Source organism: Natrix helvetica (genome assembly GCF_964273705.1).
Source record: "Natrix helvetica genome assembly, chromosome: 1".
Taxonomy (NCBI): domain Eukaryota; kingdom Metazoa; phylum Chordata; class Lepidosauria; order Squamata; family Natricidae; genus Natrix; species Natrix helvetica.
The window spans coordinates 134,097,610-134,120,869 of NC_138548.1; the positions used below are offsets into that span (position 1 = coordinate 134,097,610).

General features: G+C 37.6%; 1 protein-coding gene across 3 annotated transcripts; it reads right to left on the reverse strand.

Moving 5' to 3' along the window:
• Positions 1-1,244: 1,244 nt before the first annotated feature.
• On the reverse strand, positions 1,245-23,182 carry IQCB1 (IQ motif containing B1). 3 transcript variants are annotated; one of them, XM_081939690.1, is made up of 15 exons: positions 22,980-23,182; positions 20,890-21,004; positions 18,191-18,353; positions 17,946-18,075; positions 16,347-16,440; positions 16,083-16,182; positions 15,192-15,364; positions 14,484-14,593; positions 13,997-14,106; positions 11,184-11,326; positions 10,326-10,474; positions 8,722-8,847; positions 7,764-7,920; positions 2,153-2,404; positions 1,245-1,444 (listed from the first exon to the last, which is right to left on the reverse strand). In XM_081939690.1, the coding sequence occupies exons 2-14, from the start codon at positions 20,999-21,001 to the stop codon at positions 2,178-2,180; spliced, it is 1,794 nt and encodes a 597-aa protein (XP_081795816.1). In that variant the 5' UTR covers positions 21,002-21,004; positions 22,980-23,182; the 3' UTR covers positions 1,245-1,444; positions 2,153-2,177. The 3 variants fall into 3 exon arrangements, with proteins under 3 accessions (XP_081795816.1, XP_081795815.1, XP_081795814.1); XM_081939689.1 differs by having other exon boundaries at positions 1,245-2,404; positions 23,004-23,182; XM_081939688.1 differs by having other exon boundaries at positions 1,245-2,404.
• Between the last annotated feature and the right edge of the window lie 78 nt (positions 23,183-23,260).

The following is a 23,260-nucleotide window of genomic DNA, read 5'->3' on the forward strand; positions in this document are numbered from 1 at the left end:
TAGTTTAGTTGGGCTTTCGCAGTCTCTGTTGATATGTCCCACTTTCACAAATTTGAAGATTTTGGATGTTTTTGCCCTCTGCTGGTGGCAGTCGATCAGATAGTGCTTTGGTAGGATATTCTAGTGGTAGGTGTTCTATAGCCTCTATTAATCCTGACTGGTTAGATTTCCTCCCACCTTAAAAATGTCTTAGGATGGATGCATTGTCCTGTTTTCACATCACCAAGAGGGTTGCCAGCTTATGAACCATCCATTAAGTCCCATTAGAATGACTTCATCATAAATCTGGTCAGATAGTTAGGTCATGAACTGTTTAAATCCTAATGACTTAATGACCTTGACTATATTGGCTCCCATATACTTGCATCAGATATTTTATACTTTGTGAGCAAATGGGCATTTCCATTACAATGTCCAAACTTTGTTTTATACTTTCTGACAGCACTCCTATCTAGGATTTCACCATAGTCTTGAAGAGTGCAAAGTTTCTTACAACAGCCAAACCACTTCATAGGATAGTGATCTGGGAACCTAGTCTCAAAAATGTGTATACTAAGGTTTCCCTGACATTTTAGGCATGGATCTTCAAAATACTGTAGAAGTGGCATGCATCCCTACTTTCCCTGTATTCTGAAAACCTTTCTATTGACACTTCTGGGAGCGTTGGACTTGTTGCAGAGGATACTCTACACTCTAACTGGCACGTTTAATTCTTCCCCAGTTTTTTTATAGCTCTATTACTTTAATTTTCTCCTCTTTCTTCTATTCTATTCTCTTAAATTCCACCCCAGCTTGTACTTCTCATGTCCTGAGCTCAAGCAGATAGATGGATCCCATTTACAGGAGTGCTTGAGATGACTTCCGTAGCCTTTGGCACAAGTCTTGGAATCTAACAAACTGCAAAATATCTTCTAATAGCTACACAAGAAAAGTGTGTCCCCATTTTTCAGTAGCATGAAAGAGTTTTTCTGCCCCTTAACACTAACCTAAATATCCTGTCAAATTTGGAAGTTTCTCTGTCACCATCTATTTTCCAGGCAGTGTCTCTTTTGGTGTCCTCCCCCTAAACTCAATTTTATGAGAATGACAGAGGCTCTACAACCTGTACTGCCTTTCTGGTAAATAAGAGACAACATGGAACAAAGTTAAATAATTTCTATAATATGTCTTGTAATACAAGTGACTCTGACTATCAGCTACAATCTTTCCCTCTCCTTTTGGGATATAAATCAATTACAACAAAGTTAAAAAAAGATGTTTATTGAAGTAACCCAAAAGATATATGAATGTGATCTACAAAAACACATTCACTACCCTGAGCAAACACAACATGGTCCCAGTTGACTACAATTAGAGATCTTGGGAAAGAGATGGTTTTGAAAATTTGTTATCATCCTAGATATTAAGTAAATCTTGAATTCAGTCTGAAATTCCTCAGAATGTCCTAAATGTGCAGAAATAAAGGAGGGGAGAGAACAAGGCTTTTAAATCAGGCAGAAGAAATTAAAACAATGCAATGTCTAACTAGAGCAATTACTGATTTCTGTAACAAAGGATTTAAAATAATCTGAATCCTGCTGGGGAGATTCAGTACACTCTTATTTATTTTCCTAGCTTAGATACGGAAACCTCTTGCTTCACAAGTCTGGAATTCTGTTTTTGTCTTTTAAAAGAATAGAGCTTTTCTGTGTCTATGAGAGGAGTTGAGGAATCACCAAGCACATGTAGGAAAGGGCACACAGCCAAGATGCTTATATTCAAATTCAGATGCTGTCTTAACATTTAAAAAGGCAGAAAGACTCCATATTATGAACACAGGGTGATTATTCACAAGAAAAGCTATTCCCCAACACATATGCATACATCTATGGTAATTTGGGATCTCCCTCCTTGTTTATTCTGTGTACCCATAGTTCTAAATCTACAGCATCCAATTTTAAATGTCATTTTAAAAAGTCAAAATTATACAATTCTTAGTGTATAAAACTGTATACAATACACTTCTACAGATCATGTGAAATTATCTGAGCAGTCAAATTCAGACTTTCTACACAGAATTCAATCTCTGGAATGTAGAATTCTACTATGAATTCAGTAGATAATAGCCAATACATTTTGGGGGGAAATCATGTAAGAAAAAGTGCACAATTACTTCATTAGAATATGTTCTATAATTATCATGCTCTGCTTCCACCAATGAACAAAGTCTCCAGTTCAGCAGTTGTAGGATCCACCGAATCAACCTCTTCTTTAAAGAAGTCTTCTTCAAGTTTCTTCCACCAGGGCCACTGCATATATTTTAATATTGTATTATGGGATTGTTTGGCTTTAGCTACCACAGGAACTGATCTGCTCATAAAGACATTCAGATCCCTCATGGTACATTCTGAGAGACTTGGAGCACCTGCGGCAAAAATACATATCATTCTTTAAAACTGGTTAACCTTCTCTTCATTTGCAGTTTTTATCATCTTGTTTTCAAAGTAGCATCCTACAATGACGCAATAGGAAATACATATAGGAGCAATGCAGCTAAAGTACACAGAAGCACAGAAGTTCTAACAAGTAAAGTGCATGCTACATATCACACGTGAAAGGAAAGAAACCAAAGACAACAGAGACAAGCATTTAATGACGAGAAATTAGTGGTTGTCCAGATCAAAATAAATAAAAATCATAATGGTTTTTCTTGGCAGTTTGAAGTAAGGTTGAAATTGTATATAAATAAGAGTTTATGTGTAACATACATAATTTGCTATCATAAGATTCATTTATGATCACAACTTGGATTGCTTTAAAAGATTAGAATAAACTACATTTAATCTGAAACCAATTTTTCAGGTTTTAGAGTCCAATTGAATTTTAGCAGCCAATCCTTTTAAAGTATAGTATAGTACATATTATTACTTATTTTGTGGTAGAAAACAATAAAAAGGTGTCTAAGCTCTCCACCTGCCCCAATTATTTATTATGTCTTATCTTAGATGAAAATAATGCAATGTTATAAGAACATGGTTTGGAAGTAGAGATCAAACTTAGGGAAGACTAAAAATGATAGAGGCAAAACAATAACCTTTTAAAAGGCGAATCTGAAGACCTAAACAACATTGGTTATTTTACAGGTTAAAATTTCTACATGGAAGCAATAGTTAAGGATGGGACTAATAACAGAGTGTTTCCTTGTTGTCGACAAGTAATATAATCACAAAACTGTCCATAAATTATTCTCATGGGGAAAGTATCACTTGAATTTTCTAACACAAAAAGCCTCTAGTGTTGTTTCTGAAGAATATTGTGGAAAATATTAGACATGCTGAACTAGCAGAAATGGCAAAATTAATTTGTTTGATTAGAGAAAGATCAATAACTACAACTACCTTGTGGACTTCTTGCTAAAAAAAGTATGAATTTGTAATTTATTGGTTTGAACTTAGAAAGCATAGCTTAAGGAAAGAACAAAATTATGATATAACCTGGGAGGGAGGGAGGGAGGGAGGGAGGGAGGGAGGGAGAGCGAGCTGTAAGCAATAATTATCACAATTATAAAAAATCATCGCTTGAACTATGTTGCTTTGCATGTAATGAGTCTATTTCATATATTAGTTTCACCTTTTAAGATGCATTACTGAAATAAATGAACTTTTGCATGATATTCTAATTTTTCGAGTTTCACGTGTGTGTGTATGTGTGTGTATATGTATGCATGCATGCATGTGTGTGTATATGTATATGTATGTATGTATATAAACATAAATATAAATATGAATATAACTATAACTATAACACTATAACACTAACACTATAACACTATATATATATGTGTGTGTGTGTGTGTGTGTGTGTGTGTGTATGTATTTGTGTTACAACCCCTGGTATGCCCAAATATGGGAGGAAGCTCACTACTCCCCCTTTCTGTCCTTTCGGCTCATTACAGAGGACCATCCAGGCAGAAAATCATATTTTTATTTTTAATGTTGCCTTTTTATATTTGTGTTGTATTTGTGCTGATAAATAAATAAAGGGAGACTAGTATAGATCTATTTCAAGCTATTTAGCTCTCATCAGCTAGCCATACCCTTACTGGGAATCGAACCAGGGCTGTATTGCATATTAGGCCAGTGTAATTGCCACTAAGCCACAGGCTCTCTTCCTTATCAGCTAGGCCAGGGAAATAGGTATGTATTTGTGTTACAACCCCTGGTATGCCCAAAGATTTATTTATCATATTTCCCTGGCTTAGTTGATAAGGAAGAGTGCCTGTGGCTTAGTGGCAATTACACCGGCCTAATATGCAATACAGCCCTGGTTCGATTCACAGTAAGGGTATGGCTAGCTGATGAGAACTAAATAGCTTGAAATAGATCTATACTAGTCTCCCTTTATTTATTTATCAGCACAAATACAACACAAATATAAAAAGGCAACATTAAAAATAAAAATATGGTTTTCTGCCTGGATGGTCCTCTGTAATGAGCCGAAAGGACAGAAAGGGGGAGTAGTGAGCTCCCTCCCATATTTGGGCATACCAGGAGTTGTAACACAAATACATACCTATATATATATATATATATATATGCCGTCTTTCTATAAATCTTGGTGTGTGTGTGTGGAGTGCTGGCTTTATTTCAGTAAGTGGATTGATTGGATGTATGGATGTATCATGATTGGTAGATTGGTGCTGGCTGTGTGTCCGTTGTTGTTTTGTGTTGTAACGGCCTGGGTAATGGGTGGGGCTCGTATGTTGACTAGGGCTGGTCTCCAGATGTCTGGTAGGCGGGAGGTATCGTGACGTTTATTCATGTTGTGGGGGTGTTTCTCTATTTCAATAGCTTCCATAATTATTCTCTTGATGAAGTGTTCAATTTTGGAGATTAATTTGGTTCCTTCAAAATTAATTTCATGTCCTGTAGCTTTAACGTGCTGGAAAAGGGAGGACGTTTTTTCTTTTTTTCTTACTGCGTTCTTGTGTTCTGCAATGAGTGCATTTATTCTCTTGTTCGTTTGTCCTATGTATGTTGCAGGGCAGATTTTGCATGGTATTTCGTAGACTCCTTGGTTTTCTAGCCGGATTTTGTCTTTGGGGTTTCTTAAGATGTTGGCTATTTTTTGGTCAGTGTTGAAGGCTGTCTTGATATTATGTTTGTGGAGAATTTTGCTGATTTTATCTGTGATGCCTTTGATGTAAGGGAGGAAGGCGATGCCGTTGTCCTATTCTGTGTCTCGGTTCTTGGGGGGAGTCTCCCTTTGGATTAGGTTGGTAATTGTTTTTCTTTGGAATCTGTTGGACATCAATACATTTGTGAGAGTGTGTAATTCAGTTTTCGGGTGGTCTTTGTCGGCTAGGCATTTGGTTCTGGAGATGAGGGCCTTGGTTACGGAGTTGATCTGTGCAGGGTGGTGATGGGATTGTGCGTTTAAGTAGCGGTTGGTGTGTGTCTTTTTTCCAGTAGATGGTGTGTCCTAGGGAGCCATTGGGTTTTTTGTAGATTAGGACATCCAGAAAGGGAAGTTGGTTGTTTGCTTCTATTTCCATAGTGAATTGTATTTTGGGGTGTAGGCTGTTGAGATGTGTGAGGAAGTTGTCCAGTTTTTCTTTCCCGTGTGGCCAAATCACGAAAGTGTCATCAACATATCTAAGCCAGAGTTTGGGTATGTATTCAGATTTATCTAAGGCGTTAGTTTCAAAATGTTCCATGTGTACATTTGTGATGACGGGTGAGAGGGATGATCCCATGGGTGCTCCTTCTATCTGTTTGTATCTTTGTCCATTATGGATGAAGCATGTGTTAGTTAGGCAGTGGTTGGTCAGGTCCAGGATGTGTTTAGGGGGGTTGTGTTTGTTCTGGATAGCTGTCAAGGCTTCTTTTATAGACACCCACTCTTCACCCAATATATATATAACACAAATGTATGTCTGTGTGTATACACATATACACACATTACATACGTACATATAATACATAATATAAATTTATTTATATCCCACTTTTATTGCTTTACAAATAACTCAAGGAGCTAAACCTATCCAACACACCTTCCTCCTCCTATTTTCTACAACAACCCTGTGAGGTGAGTTGGGCTGAAAGTCCAACTGGCTTTCAGGGCCATCAAGTGCAGCATATATACCAAGGTGATGCACTGCCCTGTTGCTGTTCTGCCTATCAGCCAGATACCGTATTTATCGGCGTATAACACACACAGGCGTATAACACGCACCTTCATTTTAAGAGGGAAATTTCAGGAAAAAAAATTAAATTTCAAATAAAGAACTTTGAAGCATCTTTTCCCTGAAGACTCGTGTTTAGTACATTCAGATGCTTTCTTTCCCCTTTCCCTCTTACTTGTCTATCCTTCCTTCCACCCTCCCTTCCTCCTTCCCTTCCTTCCTGCCTCCCTTCCAGTTCCCTCCTTCCTCTTTCCTCCTGCCTGCCTCCCTTCCAGTTCCCTCCTTCCTCTTTCCTCCTGCCTGCCTGCCTTCTTTCCCTCCTGCTTATCTATGCTTCCTTCCTTCCTTGCACCTCCCTCCCTTCTGCCTGCCTGCCTTCTTTCCTCTTTCCCTATCCTCCTATCCTTCCTTTCTCCCTCCCTCCTTCCCTGCCTCCCTTCCAGTTCCATCCTTCCCTCCTTCCTTCTGCCTCCTTCCTGCCTGCTTGCCTTCTTTCCTCTTTCCCTCCAGCGTGTCTGCTTTTCCTGTGTGTGCGCGCGCGCGAAAAGGAGGTGGTGGGAGAGAAATTTGAAAGGTCTTCTGCTTTTGGAACTCGGAAATCCCCCCCCCACTCCCCTTTTCCTCCAGCGAGCACGGAGCTTGAAGGAGGAAAAGGGAAAGGAAAAGCGCGAAACGGAGGTGGTGGGAGAGAAATTTGAAAGGTCTTCTGCTTTTGGAACTCGCAAATCTCCCCCCCACTCCCCTTTTCCTCCAGCGAGCACGGAGCTTGAACGAGGAAAAGGGAAAGGAAAAGCGCGAAACGGAGGTGGTGGGAGAGAAATTTGAAAGGTCTTCTGCTTTTGGAACTCGGAAATCCCCCCCCCCACTCCCCTTTTCCTCCAGCGAGCACGGAGCTTGAAGGTGGAAAAGGGAAAGGAAAAGCGCGAAACGGAGGTGGTGGGAGAGAAATTTGAAAGGTCCTCTGCTTGCCGTGGGCGGGCTGCATTTACATAGAGCAGGGAGGGCTGTTAAAGGGCCGTATTAAACTGTAAAAACATGGCTTCTTAACATTATATCGGCGTATAACACGCATACATCATTTGCCCCCTATTTTTCGGGGAAAAAAGTGTGTGTTATACGCCGATAAATACGGTAATCGCAGGGACTGGATACAGATACATGTGCCAGAATGGAACCATCACTCTATTAAATAAATGAAAGATATGTGATGTATGTATCTATGGGTTCTCTAGTCTCCTCCAGAATAGAAGTGCTAAGATCATATGTGCATGTGAAAACATTAGCTCAAACTGCAAAATGAAAGCATATGTTATTTTTGCCAAAATGTTCACAGTAATTCTCTCAGCACCTCCAAGTGCATGGGTAGGGCTAGGATAATGGTCAATGTGAAAAAATAGAATTTTAGAACCATAATACTTAAACATCAAGAGGCTATGTGAATTAATAATTTACACAGCAATGATGATCTCTGAAGAAAATTCAAGCTGGGTGAAGTAATAGTGTCTATTTGGATAAATTCAGTTGTGATATTAATCACCACATCAGAGCTAACCTGGGAAGACAATCTATGCAAAACCAAAATAAGATAGACACATACTTAACAATTGATCCACATCTGTGTGAACTTGGGCTAGCAAAGCCTCTCGATGTTGTTTTGCTTTCTGATCTTTTCTTTTTCTCAGCATATAGTGGGCTAGTTTTTCCTGGGCTTGATGATGAAGTTCTCTGCTCATTTCTTCTGACATTGCAGAAGCCTGAAGAAAAATTACCGTCTCTGTCACCATTAACGGTTATCAGCTTCAAACCTTTGTAAGGGTCTACAGCACAACATTTGCATTCCTTGGGAACTGGTAAATCTAATCACCGAGCTTCTCTCTATGTTTTCTCTCTGAAGCCATTGATCCATCACTGAATTAATTTAGTTTCTTAATTAAGATTCAGGAAGAAGCAACTTGCTATTATTAGATTAAAGAAAAGACCCAAACAACCCTACCAAATATTTTATGTTTCTCATAAACTAAAAGCAAAGCAGATTATCCATAGCATAGTTTCAGTTTACATAGCTATAAAAATTTACGCATTATTGGCATGTTTTATTAGGTAAAGGGAATAGAATTAAGGAAAATATGTACATAAATTATAACTTTTCAAGATTTGAAGACAATGCTGTAAAGCTACTGCAGGGAGTCCTCACGTTATGACTGTAATGGAACCTGCCTATCATGATAGTAACTCTTGATAGTTTTAAATGGGTCAATCACATGACCAACCTGAAGGTCATTAAGCAAATCACAGTGGTCATTAACTGAATCCATGGCCCTTAAGTGAACCAATAGTTTACTATGGGTGCAGAAACCAGAAGTAAATGCCCGTTTTCAGCAAAACCATTGTAAAATGTAGTCATATGACTGGAATGCTTCAAAGGCCCAAAGCTTCTTGGGTGAGAAGCAAAACATTTTCTTCTTCTGCCTCAAGGAAAAAACAGTCCAGTTGCCTTTTGAAGTAAAAAGCACGTATGAGACCATCCAAGGGATAGGAGTGTAATGACGACTTACTGGGTGCAGTTTGATATAGCTTTCCACCTTTTGCTGCAACAATATCCTCTGTTCATCCGAAAGAGATTCAGGCTGCTTCCAGAGAGAAGATTCCTTTCTTCTTTTCTTCTCCAAGAATTTAAGCACCTTATTGAAACAAAATATTAATAAAAATTAACTCTTTACACAATTTTAATTTTTACATAGGGTAGGTTCATGAAATAGCAATAGCAACACCACTTAGACTTTTATGCCACTTGACAGTGCTTTACAGCCCTCTCTGAGAGTCAGCATGTTGCCCCCAACCATCTGAGACCTCATTTTACCGACCTTAGAAGGATGGAAGGCTGACTCAACTTTGACCCTGTGATATTTGATCTGCCAAACTGTTGGCAGCCGGTGATCAGCAGAAGTAGCTTGCACTCTAACCACTACGCCACTGCGGCTCTTATGCCGTCTTAGTGAACATGGACATTTTAGAAAAAGAAATGTTGCATCATCTCTGCCTTCAATGCAAACTAATCTTGATGGATCACATTTAAACAGCAACATATGTTTTAATATTTTTAGTAATATCTTCCTAAAATAACTGTCACATCCTGGACCCAGCAGTGTTCCCTACACCCTCTTCATTCATGAGAAAGGAGATGGAACCTGTAATGCTGGCCATGATAAGCCCTCAATGGATAAGTCTCACTCTTACGACTCACTCTAGTAAGGCCTGAAATTGAACTGGTAAGCAAACATTACAGCTGAAGTTGAGCCTTCATACTTTTTAAAAAAGACATCAAGAAGAGACTGATTTGAACCATGAAGCAATTACAGAGATTAGATTTAGAATTGCTGCATATTATTGGATGGAAGAAGAAATACTAAATTTAGGCTTTTCTTTGGCCAATGCACTAAATAGGAAGTCCATAAGCCCATAAAAAATAATATCCTTGGTAAAAGACACCAAGAATCAATGTACCTCAATATTTTCTTCCCTAATTAGTTTCTACAGCAGCATTTTTGCTGCTAAAAGTTGTGACAAAATCACAGGAAGTTTTTTCTTTCTCTTGAATCTTTTTTCAGGCAGATAATGATAGAACAAGGATTACTTCAACACTGACAATCTGGTTGAAAAAACCCATGGTAGTTTAGACCATAATTGAAGTAGTAGCAAGATTATAAAAACAAGAATAGTTTTAAATCTGCCATTGAAATACTATTCCAATTTAAGTCTTGCAGACCAGACTTTCTGAAACATTGCTTTTAATGCTTAGGTTTTTGTAGATAGCTGTGTCCCATGAACATCTTAAAATTTTAAGTTAGAAAATGCATTGGAGGGCCTGAATTTATTTATTTATCTATATATCTATATATCTATATATCTATATGTTTGTGTGTGTGTGTGTGTGTGTGTGTGTATTTGTGTTACAACCCCTGGTATGCCCAGGTTCAAATCCCAGTAAGGGTATGGCTAGCTGATGAGAGCTAAACAGCTTGAAATAGATCTATACTAGTCTCCCTTTATTTATTTATCAGCACAAATACAACACACACACACACACACACATATATATATATATATACACATATGCAAAATGTTTTGTATTATGCCAACAGTTGGTTTGTATACTGACCGCTCTCTGAATGAGGACAGCTGCTTTATATTCCTTGAGATTTCTTTTTTCCTGATGAAAATTTCTCCTTGCTTTAAATGCTCTCCAGTATCTTTGGATAGTTAAGGCTGCTTTCTCTTTCATTTCATGCATATGCTTATCTATTTGACCTGGGAGATAAAGAGCGTATATTCATTATTAGAAAATCAGAATTCACACAAGCAGAGAGATTTGAATTTCATTCCAACTAGATGAAAGTTGCAGAAGAGAAACCATGCAGGGTTAGAGTAAAACTTTTTATTTAATCAGAAAGCCACTATAGTTACTTGCACGATCATTTTAAACAGAAAACCACTATAGTTACTTGCACAGCAAAGCAAGTTTAACTGCTACCTCATGTATATGCACAATATGACATCTCAGAATTGATATAGCCCCAATTTGTACTCTACCCAGAGACATCAACCGAAGTCTAAGTTTTAATATGACAGGTCCGGAAATATAACATGATTATTACAGATGTGAAGTAATTTCATTTATAATAAATATTTGATAATACATTATTATGCTAGCCCCACCCTCTATTTGTGCATTATGTAGATAAGCTCTTATACCAAATACAACATGTACCGTATGATTTGTATACATATTAATGTATCTATCCTGAATTATGCTTTTGTTAGTCAACTTTTTACTAGATACAAATTACAACACATTTTGCCTTATTCCTTGGATAATAGATCCATCATAAAGTATAAAAGTCCTTTAGAGCATCAATGATGTCACTTTGGGGAACAAAGCAAAGACAAAAAAATCCAAATTAAAGAAAATGAGATACCTGTCCCATAATAGTTCTTCATGGTCCTATAATAACTATACCTGCATGAACAATTTCCAATAGTGTCAGCTGTCGTTCATGAAACAGCCTCATGGCTCTTTGTCTCTGAAGCTGTAGTTGTTGACGGAGGTGTTCTTCTTCTCTCTGTCTTCTTAAACTTTGCAACTCCTGTTCTCTTTTAGCTCTATAAACAATTAAAAAAAAACACTGAAAATGCCATTTTCAACATTTAAACTGTTTCCAGTTTTAGCACCGTTTAAGGCCAAAGTCATGAGAATTTCTGCCATTTGTTCTTCCACAAACCAAAGTTGGCTAGCCATTTGTCGATAGAAAGAGTTAAGGGACTTCAAACGTCATGAAGTCCAGCTTCCTGCCTATTACTATAGTGTTCCTGAGATGTGGCCATTCAGCTCTGTTTAAACTCCTTTAATCAGTTAAGGACAATTCAGCCCCTTCAAAACCAGTCTATTGCAATGCTATTTGTTTCTTAGTGTATTACTGACATTCACTCTTAATTGCCTGATGGAAGAAAAAAGGAAATAGATTTGCTCCACAAGACATAGCCAAAACAAGTCCCCCAGAGTGGACAAAGCCATATTTTGGGGAATCTTTTTTATTTGGGGAGGTCTGGGCTATTTTTAAAGGAACAGCATTATTCTTGATTAACTTTGCAATCTCTAGGTCCATGATGGCAAACCTATGGCCCGCGTGCCACAGATGACACGCAGCACCGTCTCTATGGGCACACAAGCCATTGCCTCAGTTCAGCTTCACCATGCATGTGAGCATGCCTCCCACCAGCCAGCTGGTTGTTGGGTCTCTGCCGTGCAAGCACAGGGAGTGGGGCGCAGGTGGGGGGATATGCATGGATGCACGGGGGGCTGAATGTGCATGGGGTTGGGGCACACATGTATGGTGGCGGGGCTCATGCACAGGGGCTGCGTGTATTGCATTTTGGGGGTTCAGGCACGTGAACTTTGGGAACTTGGTCCAGAAAAGGTTAGCCATCACTGCTCTAGTCATTCTTTTGGGTTTTTTTCAGGCCCCAATTTAGTACCTATTCCAAATTCTGAATATCAAAAATAAACTCATCAGCGACTGCCTAGACTCCTGCCCTCCTTGCCCTTCCATTTTGAAGACATGGGCAGGTCTTCCTCTGATCCCATATTATTTTATAGTATTAATGAAGTATGTTAGTATGTGATACTAAACTTTAGTTTACTTACCATATTTTTCGGAGTAGTCAAAAAAGAGGATGAAAATCTGTGTGCGTCTTATACACTGAATACAGCATTTTTTGCCTCCCAAAACCCCGCCCCCTTCACCAAAACAGCCGTGCATAGCTAGTAGGAGGCTTTCAGAGAGCTCCTGGGGACTGGGAGAGCAGAAATGAGCAAAAAACGGACCATTTTTTGCTCAATTTTGCCCACCCCCCAGCAGCACTGTATAAGTTTCCTAATGCCCTTTTTTTGACAAAAAAACAGGCCCGTTTTCGTGAAAAACAGGCCACTTTTTGCTCATTTTTTGCCCCCCACCCCTCCAGGAGCACTCTACAAGCCTGCTAAGGGCTATTCATGCCCCCTTTTTTTGGAAAAAAAAGGGCCGTTTTTGGGAGGTTTGCGGAGTGCAAAAACTTTTTTTTTTAATTTGCCTCTTCAAAACTTTGGTGCGTCTTATACTCCAGTGCATCTGAAACTCTGAAAAATATGGTAGTTGAATCTAAAAACAAGATCTTCTTTAGCTGTTTTCATCAATGGCAATTAAGAATCACAAAAGGAGTAAACAAGAGCATTCTTTTACTACACCCACCCCTACCCACCCACCCACCCAGCCGTATATGAATGTGTCATTTTGTCATAGTGATTAAAGTACCAGTCAAGAAATTAGAACACCATGAGTTCTAATTCTACCTAGGGCATAAAGCCAGATGGTTGATTGAGCCAGTCACTCTCTATCTCGGCCCAGGAAAATTGGAAGAGCAAATCACTCCTGAAAATATTACCAAGAAAACTGCAGGGATTAGTTTAGGCAGGCCCCTGGAGTCAAGAGTGACTAAAATGCACATAGATATATACAAATTATTTATGTATGCATGCTGGGATCAGGCAATGTAATTTATACCTTATATAGTGTAGTCTAACAATGAAGCATGGAATTTTCATTTTGAAAATAATCTGCAGGGTTGAAAATCCATGAATGAAATCTGCCCTCTAGTGGATTCCTCAAACAAGTACCAATTAAGAACTTTTTGTATTTTTATAAATAAATTAGGGTAATGGTATAGCATAGTGCACACACGATAAAAAAACATTAACAAATAAATATTAATTGGGATATAAAGTCGTACAATAATTGGAATTCAGCACCATATCTTTACCAGTACACCTGCAAATACTGAATGCAAAGAAAGGAATTAATCATAGTAGTATTAACAAAAGTCGCCTCTAGATAAGATGAGCAGCGTATAAATCTAATACCGGTAAATAAACTTTAAAAAATAGAAAAAAAATGTATAAGCCTCAGACAATGCATGAATACAGAAGGGAATGAATAAATTCTAATCTAATTTCTTCAATCTTATCTAATTCTACAGAAGCAAGTTTCTTCTTAGAAGAGCAACACAGAGAAATTATGTCTATTGTGACTTTACATACAAGTTTATTTGCTCAAAGCTTGGGGATATTTTGAAGTTAAAAAGAAACATACACATAGAGATTTTATTCAGTAAATATATACCTATGTTGATGTCCCTGGCCAGATGGGAAGTCTGGAAAATCCTTATATTGTAGCTTTACTTTCCAAGCCATTTTAACAAGACAACATTGTTTTCAATTAAAAAAACCCATAGTTTTACCTAAATTTTCTTTGCAAGATAGTTATCACTTTTGGAAGCTGCCTTAATCTTTTTCGTGTCTGATATCCTCGCCAAAATGCCTGGATCAAGCATGCTGCTTGCTGCATTCTCTGAAATCAACAAATTAGCTTATTTATTTTTATATTGCATGAGTAATTAAACAGTTGTAGATGTTAAGAATGTACATTCTCTATGAGCTTTATTTGATTTGACAATTTTCTAGTCTACATTCAAACCAAGGCTGGTTTATAATCTAATTAGGAGATCTGATCCAGGCTTGGAGATATGGCAAACTCCCTATGAAGAATGAAGCTTACCATTTCAGAATGCTTCTATAATAGTTCTCCTTCACATAGCCACATTCCAATTATGAGACCAGATTATAAATTATGAAACTCGTATGAATACACTGGTAAAATCTAACATGAGCTACCCCCACCATACACAGAATTATTTCTACAAAACGCACAGTATACCTGTGTCGTACCTGTGGATCACAAGAACTGGAGTTTTCTGCATCCAGCAAGTCCAGCAATTGATTGAGATTCTTGTCAAATCCTTTGCCAGTCCATTGCTTGCTTAGAAGAGTATGTAGCCCTTAATAAATGAGATGTGCTAAGATAAATATGCTACTTGGTAAGAAAAAGTACTTATTTGTTCACCCTACAGATGTCAATTATAAATTACCAGCGGCACAGATACTAAGGTAAAAGTTAGAATGTTCCACACTAAATGTACACCAGTGGCAAGAAGTAGTGAAAGAGCCAAAGAAAAGCTTAAATAATGAATGGATTCATTGTACAGGACGTGGTAATAAAACTTCTGCATTGAATGCAGGTGAAAGGCAGAATATGCATTCATAATAAATGCATGACTGACTGACTGACTGAATAAATAAATATATCCACTGCTTTTCTTAGTATATGATTATGGCAATATAAGACATATATTACGCCCATCAATTATACCTGTTTTACTATACACAATGCTAGATTCCTTTACAGGACTTCACCCAAAATATTCACTGTTTCAAAACAATGCCCATTTAATACATTTTACAATCAATAGCATGAGTGCTAAAGTTGGAGAACCGATACATGTAACAAACTGTTTGGATTACAGTTAAACCAAGGAATGTTCAATGCCAACATTTATTATTCTAGAATATTTTTCCAAATACATTTTTTGGACAAACCTTTGTAGCGAGCATTCACTCTGATAACCAGTTGGGCATTGGATTCTGTGATCAAAAGTAACAGTTTAACAGTTGCATTTCCTCTGGCAGGGTTGGTGGTAGAGGAAATCTTGTAAATAAGTTCATCCAGAAGGAAGTATAGGGCTTCTTCAGTTATTTGAACTAATGCTTTACTGAGAAAACCAGAGAGAGAGGAAATCATATTGGAATACAACTGGTGTATGGGAAATGGGGCAGGATTAGAAGAACCCCAACCATATTGTAATATAAAAATACACTAAATCCTTTGAATGAGGCTCCACCAACTTGAAAGTCAGGGGACTCCAATACCCATTTATTTGATGCATGTCAGGCTCCCCACCCCATCTGCCTTTTACAATTTAAAAAATGCAATAAATCAGAAGGTGGCATGTTGCAAATGAGTCCTAAGAGCATCCTGTGAACACAGAAATAATAGGTAGCTGAAGAATGCCTGATGCTTCAGTTGCCAATATTCTACATTGGCTCCCAAGAGCTAATGAGAAAAAATAACAGGAATATCTCAAGGGCAGTATTGGCAGGCACCATTTTTTTTTTCAACTGGTGCTCTATATCCAGCTACGTCACGGCAATAATCATTTCATGAATAGGGAAGCACCTCTCTCAGCATTCATTTTGTGAAAGCCTCCACCTGTCCAACATGCCAAACATGTCCACCATTTTTTTTAAAAAAAGTGGGGGAGGATGCTATCTTTAAACTATAGCTATAAACTGTATCTCTTATTTTAGAACGAAGAATATAGAATTATGAAGATGTAAAGCTAATTAACCTAGAGGAACTAGTCATATTTTAGGATGAATTTCACTCTAATTGTTTTTAATGTTAAAAGATATACTTTAGTATATAATTACCTATTGGTCCTTAAAATATTCTGCAAGAGTGACAGAGTCTGGGTTGTTGTTTCATCATCATCAGTTGTCAGCAATTGCTCGAAGTGTTTATTTTGAAGCACTAGGGCAAAAACAGGAAATCTATTTCAAACAGAAGTTCAATCTATGCTTAATTTCATTTCGGGGGAGGAGAGTGGGAGCTAATAGCAAAATGCAGATCACAGGTGAATCAGAAACCATAATAACATTCATACCCAATGAATTTCCAGACTTTTCTTCTCTTACCATTTTCTACTAAATGGATGTGACCTCTACACAACCAACAGATGGCATCAGTCACCGTCCTGAAGCAATGTAGAAATTCATTCCTTTTTTCATCCTTAAAGGAAAACTGATGATTAAAATTCTTGAAACACATAAAGTAAACAGTGATTATACCCTCAAGCTATATTTATTAAAAAGATAATATTCTTCTAAAACTGAGAAAGGGAGTAGAGAAGCAGGACTGGGGTCTACTTAAGTGACAATACAGGCACAATAAGAAAATAACCTTTTTCCTCATTATTCTGAAACTGTTCTAACCAAGTATAAGGTATTTCTTTGCAGGATCCAGCAAGTCTCTTAGCAATAACTAATACACCAAAGTGTACTGTACATCACAATGATCTTAAAAACTTGGAATGTTGTGTATTTTTTACTTTTGCTGAATTTGCGACCTTCAATATGCTTTGGACATCAACTTTCACGATTCCTATGAGGAATGATACTGAGGCTGATGAGAGTAGTAATTCAAATTAGGTTGAAAACTGATATATGACATTAAAATAACACATTTGGTTAAGTGTTAAGGGAGGAAGAAATGTTAATACTAAATCAACTGGAATACTTTTATTGTGTTTTGGAATTAGAAACTATACATCTGCACAGCTATAAATTAGATGCAGTGTGAGGATTTTGTGAAATCTATTAGTAGTATGTATTTTTCAGGTATAAAAATACTGCAAAGCAAATACGGTTTTATTAGTTTCTGTTCTTTGTTTTATCAGAAACATGCAAATAAATGGACAAATACAATTGTTAGAATTTACCGCATTATGTATTGATTACTCTCATCAATTTGAAAATGTAAGTACAGATACATTGCAAAAGGAAAAACAATACATAAAGAGACAACAGCAGAATATTTGTCTTGTCAATGTTGCAACTGCCTACAGCCAGAGGCAGGTCTAATATTTGCCACAATTCCACGTTCTTTGTTCTATTACTCTGAATAAACAATTAATGAAGCTATATGTGGGTGCATTTTCATAACAACCTAAGTTCAACAGTTTACTTGTCCATATTGTCAAGCAGAGTATTATCATACATTATCAAAAAGAGGCAATACACTGCTTTGGTAACTGTCTTGACCTTGACAGCATAGACATTATATCTTAGTAAGAATCACTTAGGCCAGGTATTAGAAGAGGTGGGAACCCTCTTTCTGCCCATATCAACATTTTTCTATGCAGGTAGTCCTCGACTTACATTGAGCCCAAAATTTCTGTTGCTAAGGGAGACATTTGTTAAGTGAATTTTTCCCCATTTTACGACCTTTATTGCCACAGTTAAGTGTATCACTGTAATACAGATGTTGTGAATCTGATTTTCCCATTGACTTTGCTTGTGACAACTTTGCAAAAGATGATCATATGACTCTAGGACATTGCAACAGTCATAAATACGAACTACTTGCCAAGCATGAGCATGGGAGTGCTGCAACAGTGAAAAACCTTCAAATGTCACTTTTTCAGTGTATTGTTATTTGAATGGTTACTAAATGAACTATTTTAAGTCAAGGACTGCCTGTATTAGTATGTCAGGATATTACAATGGCTCAAATACCTTGATTGCCCGAACAAATTGTGCTTGCAAACGCCTTCCCAAAAAGAGGAGGCTGTCTATTGCAGAAGGAAGCAGTTTACTGTAAAACTTCTCACGTTCTGTTTTCACCTCAAGACCTACACAACACTGACTGAAAAGAAAAAGGGGAAAAAAATCCCTTCTGTAATTTGCAAATAGTACAGCCGTGGGCTAATTCAGAGTTACTAGAGCAGGAATACAGCGGTGTAACTCCGCAGTATTTTTACCTTAATATCTCTGCTATCTGGGCAGCAGTAGTCCATCCTCCAGTCACTTTTGTATAATCTTGCTTAAGGACTAGTAGACAGTACTGGACTAGATCACAGTAGTATAAATCTTGTTTAATTTTCTTTGTTTCATTACTTCCTGGGGATGCACTTGTTAAAATTTCTAAGAAAAAAAATTGAACTGCTTAGGTTTGGATCCCTCTACAAATAACAAATACAGAGGGCTGCTAGACAGGTCAGAAGGGAGCATAGCAAAACACACAATATCAGGCAATAAATTGGAGCATTTATCTATATATTACTAAAACTCTGATTTCTGTAACTGGATGAAAAGATGCACCATAGGGAAAACCCAAATGGGATAACTAACAGAATGCACCCAAAATCTGGGACCTATAATGTCCATAGAATTGAAATTTGACAAACGTTATAAAATATTTTATGACACAAACAATATCATAAAGCAGGTTATAACATCACACAAAATGTCATAAAACATTTTTCCAGTGGTCAACTGCTGTTTGACTGTGCTATATAAGTTCAAAGGGCTATTTTCAAGGCAGATAACAACTCTGAATATCTCTCTGAATTTTAAAAAGATTAGAAACTTTGCAATTGTTGAAGATATTAAGAAATCTGGTCAAGAAATATCTCTGAAACAGAGATCTAACAGATCATGCATTGTCTAGTCAGTTGCTAGAGTACAGGCAACCAACCGGTTGTTAGATAAAATATAAAAAGCAAGCTATGTAATTAACATCAAAAAGAAATATATTATTAAAAGTTATTTTAAAGAGAAAATGAAGGCAGACAAAAATCAAACTGGTGAATCAAGAAGTAGTAGAAATGTAAATAAATATTGTTTAACCAATGAGAAAATGCTTTGAACATATGGTATGTCACAGTGTCCATGATACAGTAATATGAGACTAATTGTGAGTTGGAATTCTGGTAATCAGAAAGTAAGACTTCCTTATTCTGCACAGCTGAAATGAACCAACTTTGGCTGTAACTTCCTTTACTGGAAAGCAGCCCTCTAGCAACTGATGGTTTCTCCAACTGAAATGAAACTGTGGTTTATTCTCTGTCTCATTTTGTTCAGCATATTTGCATAATATGCTTACCATGACTAAAATAACCCTAATTTACCAAACCTGATTTTCTAGGCTTGTGTGATACTCTGAACTATAAATTCACCATTTATAGTGAGTTTGCATAACAGAGCCACAGCTAAAATATGGCTGACCATTTTATTATGGCTCAGTATATTGAGCCAACATTCATCTGATTTGCTAACAGATCAATACTAGTTATTATAAGCCTGGTATACTTTTTCTGAGAAAAACATCTTACCCTGTTTCCCTGAAAATAAGACCTCCCCAGATAATAAGCCCAATTGGGCTTTTGAGTGCATGCATTAAAATAAGTCCTCCTCTGAAAATAAGCTCTCCCCGAAAATATTGCAACACATCAGTAGCCACGAAGTGACCACACTTGCCGCCTCCTGCACCTCAAAAATAATAAGACTTCCCCAAAAATAAGGCCAAGTGCTTATTTCGGGGGTCAAAAAAAAAAAAGACCCTATCTTATTTTCGGGGAAACACGGTATCAAAAGATATTAGCTTTCATGAGCTGCAGCTTGCCTTATCAGTTGCATGGGTTTCATGAAGCTTACAACTTTTTTAAAAAATTGTGAGAAAACATGCTACCAAATTCCTAACTTTTCACTAATTCCTGGATCTCTATATAATTTGCATTGTGTGTCCTTCATAATTGGTTCGCTTTTTACATAATTCATGTCATACAATTCTTTGTTAGATTTAAAAATACTGAAACACATTCTAATTCTCATCCCATGATTAATTAATGGATCAAGATCAGCGGTAGGTTGCAGATTTTGCTACCACTGGTTCTCCCCATGCACGCATGCACGCTTTGTGCGTGTGCTTTCCGCATATATGCTTTGCTTGCGCACGCGCCTTCTGCGCATGCGTCCAACCTCTAATATGTGCCTAAATAGGACAGCATAGAGTCGGGGCGTGTGGGTGGTTCCACCCACGATTTTGCTATTGGTTCAGGTAAACTGGTCCGAACCAGCTGAATACTACCTCTGGTCAAGATGTCATATGAAGCATAAACTGAGCCCATTCTATCAATTTAGAAATATATGAATAACTTCCGTTTCTTCCCCTTGGTTTCCAATCTTAATGCCTCAAGCATTATTTCCCCCTTTTTCCTTATTTGCCTTCCAACATCTCATTTCCTGCACAACTATTACACAAAACAAAGATTGATCATGTAATTTAAAAACACATATTAAAATCAGATTAATTTAGAACAATGGGGTGGGGGAGAAGAAAATTAGAGGTTTATGTATTCACATAAGTCTTTATAAAAATATAACTTATTTAAAAAATATTTTACAAGTAAGAACTTGAACACGTCCAATAGTACATTCACTCCTTACAACAATTGTATTAAGATTCAAAAGAACCTCGTAATTCATAATCATCAAGTCTTTCTTCTCTTTAATACTAGAATCTCTATTCTGTATGTACAAATGTCCTTTCCAATAACCCCAATGGAAAGACCTCTACAGTAACAGACTACTGAACTTGTTCAAACATAGCATAGCAGGCTCAGCACAAGAAAAGGCTTTAGTTTTACCTTATGGTGCTACACATAAGATCTCAATTTACCTTTTAACTTTAGCAGCAGCACAGGAATATCCTGATCAGGACTTTCAGTAATCTGAGCAGTCAGAGACAATATTCTAGAATCCACAGGAAGTGGCTTCATTTCACGTAACATTAACTACAAAAAGAAAGGAAAAAGTCACTCAAGATAATTATCTTCAGTAAGTGACATTTTATGTCAAGCAATAGTTTAAGCAAGATGTAATAAATAGATTTCATCTAATAAAATCCACATCAGATTTCCATGGAAGATATTTTAATAGAAACTAATTTTAATATCTAATTCATACACTTTACTGTTTCTACTGAAATACATTTTTCTTTGAATTTTGAAGATTTAAGACTGACAATAGGATACTTTTCAACCAACACATGATTTAATTATGAACACAGGAGCAATAGACATGGGCATCCATTTAGACCCACTGTTTAAAGCTGTGTTGTGCAAACTTGTAGAAGATGGATACTAGTTTTGAAAGCTGTTCACTACCTCCTGAACAACAACAAACTTGAATTACTAACTGCAGGGAGAAAAAGGGGAAGAGGATTAATGCTTTTACAACTGCTACTTGGATGACATCTGATAAACATCTATATGACAACACTGAGCTAGACAAGCCCTGGGTGTGATCCAACAAAGCTTTTATGTTCTTAAAACTAGTGTAATAAAATACATCACTTCTAACATAAACAGTATTTCTATCTTTCCTTGTTGAAAACAAACTTCTGAACACAGAGTGCTTTATTATTTATCTTAGATGTTTACCTCAGTCTTTCCAAATTCAGTATCTTCCTTGAATAACCTATAGCCATCCAACATATTAGTCCTGGACCACAATTTGCCAATTATATTTTAGTTCACAATCGCATGTTGTATGAACGTAGCTCATATGGCTAGTTTAGCAGTCAGTGAATAAGCTTCTCATGCAGTCATACCCATACTGGGATTACTACTATATCCTCTCCAGAGCCAGCAAGATTAAAATATTGAGATACTGGGCAGGACAGATCCAAGTTCAAATGCCCACTGACCATGAAGTTCACTAAGAGATTTCTCATCAGTTTCTCTCAATTGCATGGTTGTAATGGATTCAATAACCTCTGTATAAACCATCTGAAGGGGGGGGGATTTAAAGCCCACTGCTGAACCGATAGTCCTTGACCTATGACCACAATTGAATCCAAACTTTCTGTTGCTTAGTGAGACAGTTAAATGATTGAAATATAATGTGATTTGAATATAAGTTAAGTGAATTTTGTCCCATTTTAAGATGTTTCTTGCCACAGTTAAGTGAATCCCTGCAGTTGTTAAGCTAGTAACACAAATTTTAAAGTGAATGTGGCTTCCCCATTGCCTTTGGTCATCAGAAGGTGCACAAGGCAATCCTATGACCCCAGGATACTTCGACCATCATAAATACATGGCAGTTGTCAAGCTTCCAATTTTGATCTCAGGACGATGGAGAAGGCTACAACCCTTGTGTGAAAAAACGGCCCTAGGTCACTTTCTTCAGTGCCACTGTAACTTCAAACAGTCACTAAATGAAAGGTTGTAAATCAAGGACTACCTGTACAAGACTGTGTGATAAGGTGGGCCAAAGAAAGAAATCCACTGAAAGCCATCTCAAGGATGTAAGGATGTGGCGGGACTTAGCCAGCGCTGAGTGATCTCAAAAGAAGCCGAACAGGTTAAATTTGGGTGAACACATAGCTACGGATGACAACCCCAAATCCCAGAATTATATAAGTAGTGGAGGTAAAAAAAACAACAATCAAAGGAGCTAATGCTAAATCACCCTCGAGCTTCTGACAAAATCACAGATCACAGGGACTTGGCCTTAACTGTGGGAGAGATTGAGGGTTTTGTTTTTTAAAAAAAGCCACTTTATAAAAGTAAGCGAGACATAAATGAAGAAAAACGAAGGAATTAGTAACCCCGTGTCAGCTTTGCAAAAGCCAGTTCATGTTATTTCCCTCTCCCCTCCCTCTGTCCCAGCATCATTTCAGCAACTGTCCGCGTCATAAAGTGCTCATTGCGGGCACGACGTGGCCGCTCAACCTCCCCCCCCCCTTAAAAAAAACACTCATTTAACCTCGGCATCAACTCTCTCTCTCACCAGCCTCCTCTCCCGACCGGAAACGTTTATGGCGCTGTTATGCCAACGGTTGTGAGATCACAAGCGTTTCCAGCCAATAGAATCAGTGCTCTCCACACCTCGGCTAGAGAGAATCGCTTTAGCCGCCTCCCACTGGCGGGCCTGTTCCTTGCAGTTCTCATTAGCATAACACGTCTTTCCTCCTTTAGAACCCTGAGACGCACCGACGCTTGGGGGACGGCTTTATCTGACGGCCACTGACCGGCAGTGGGCGTGAC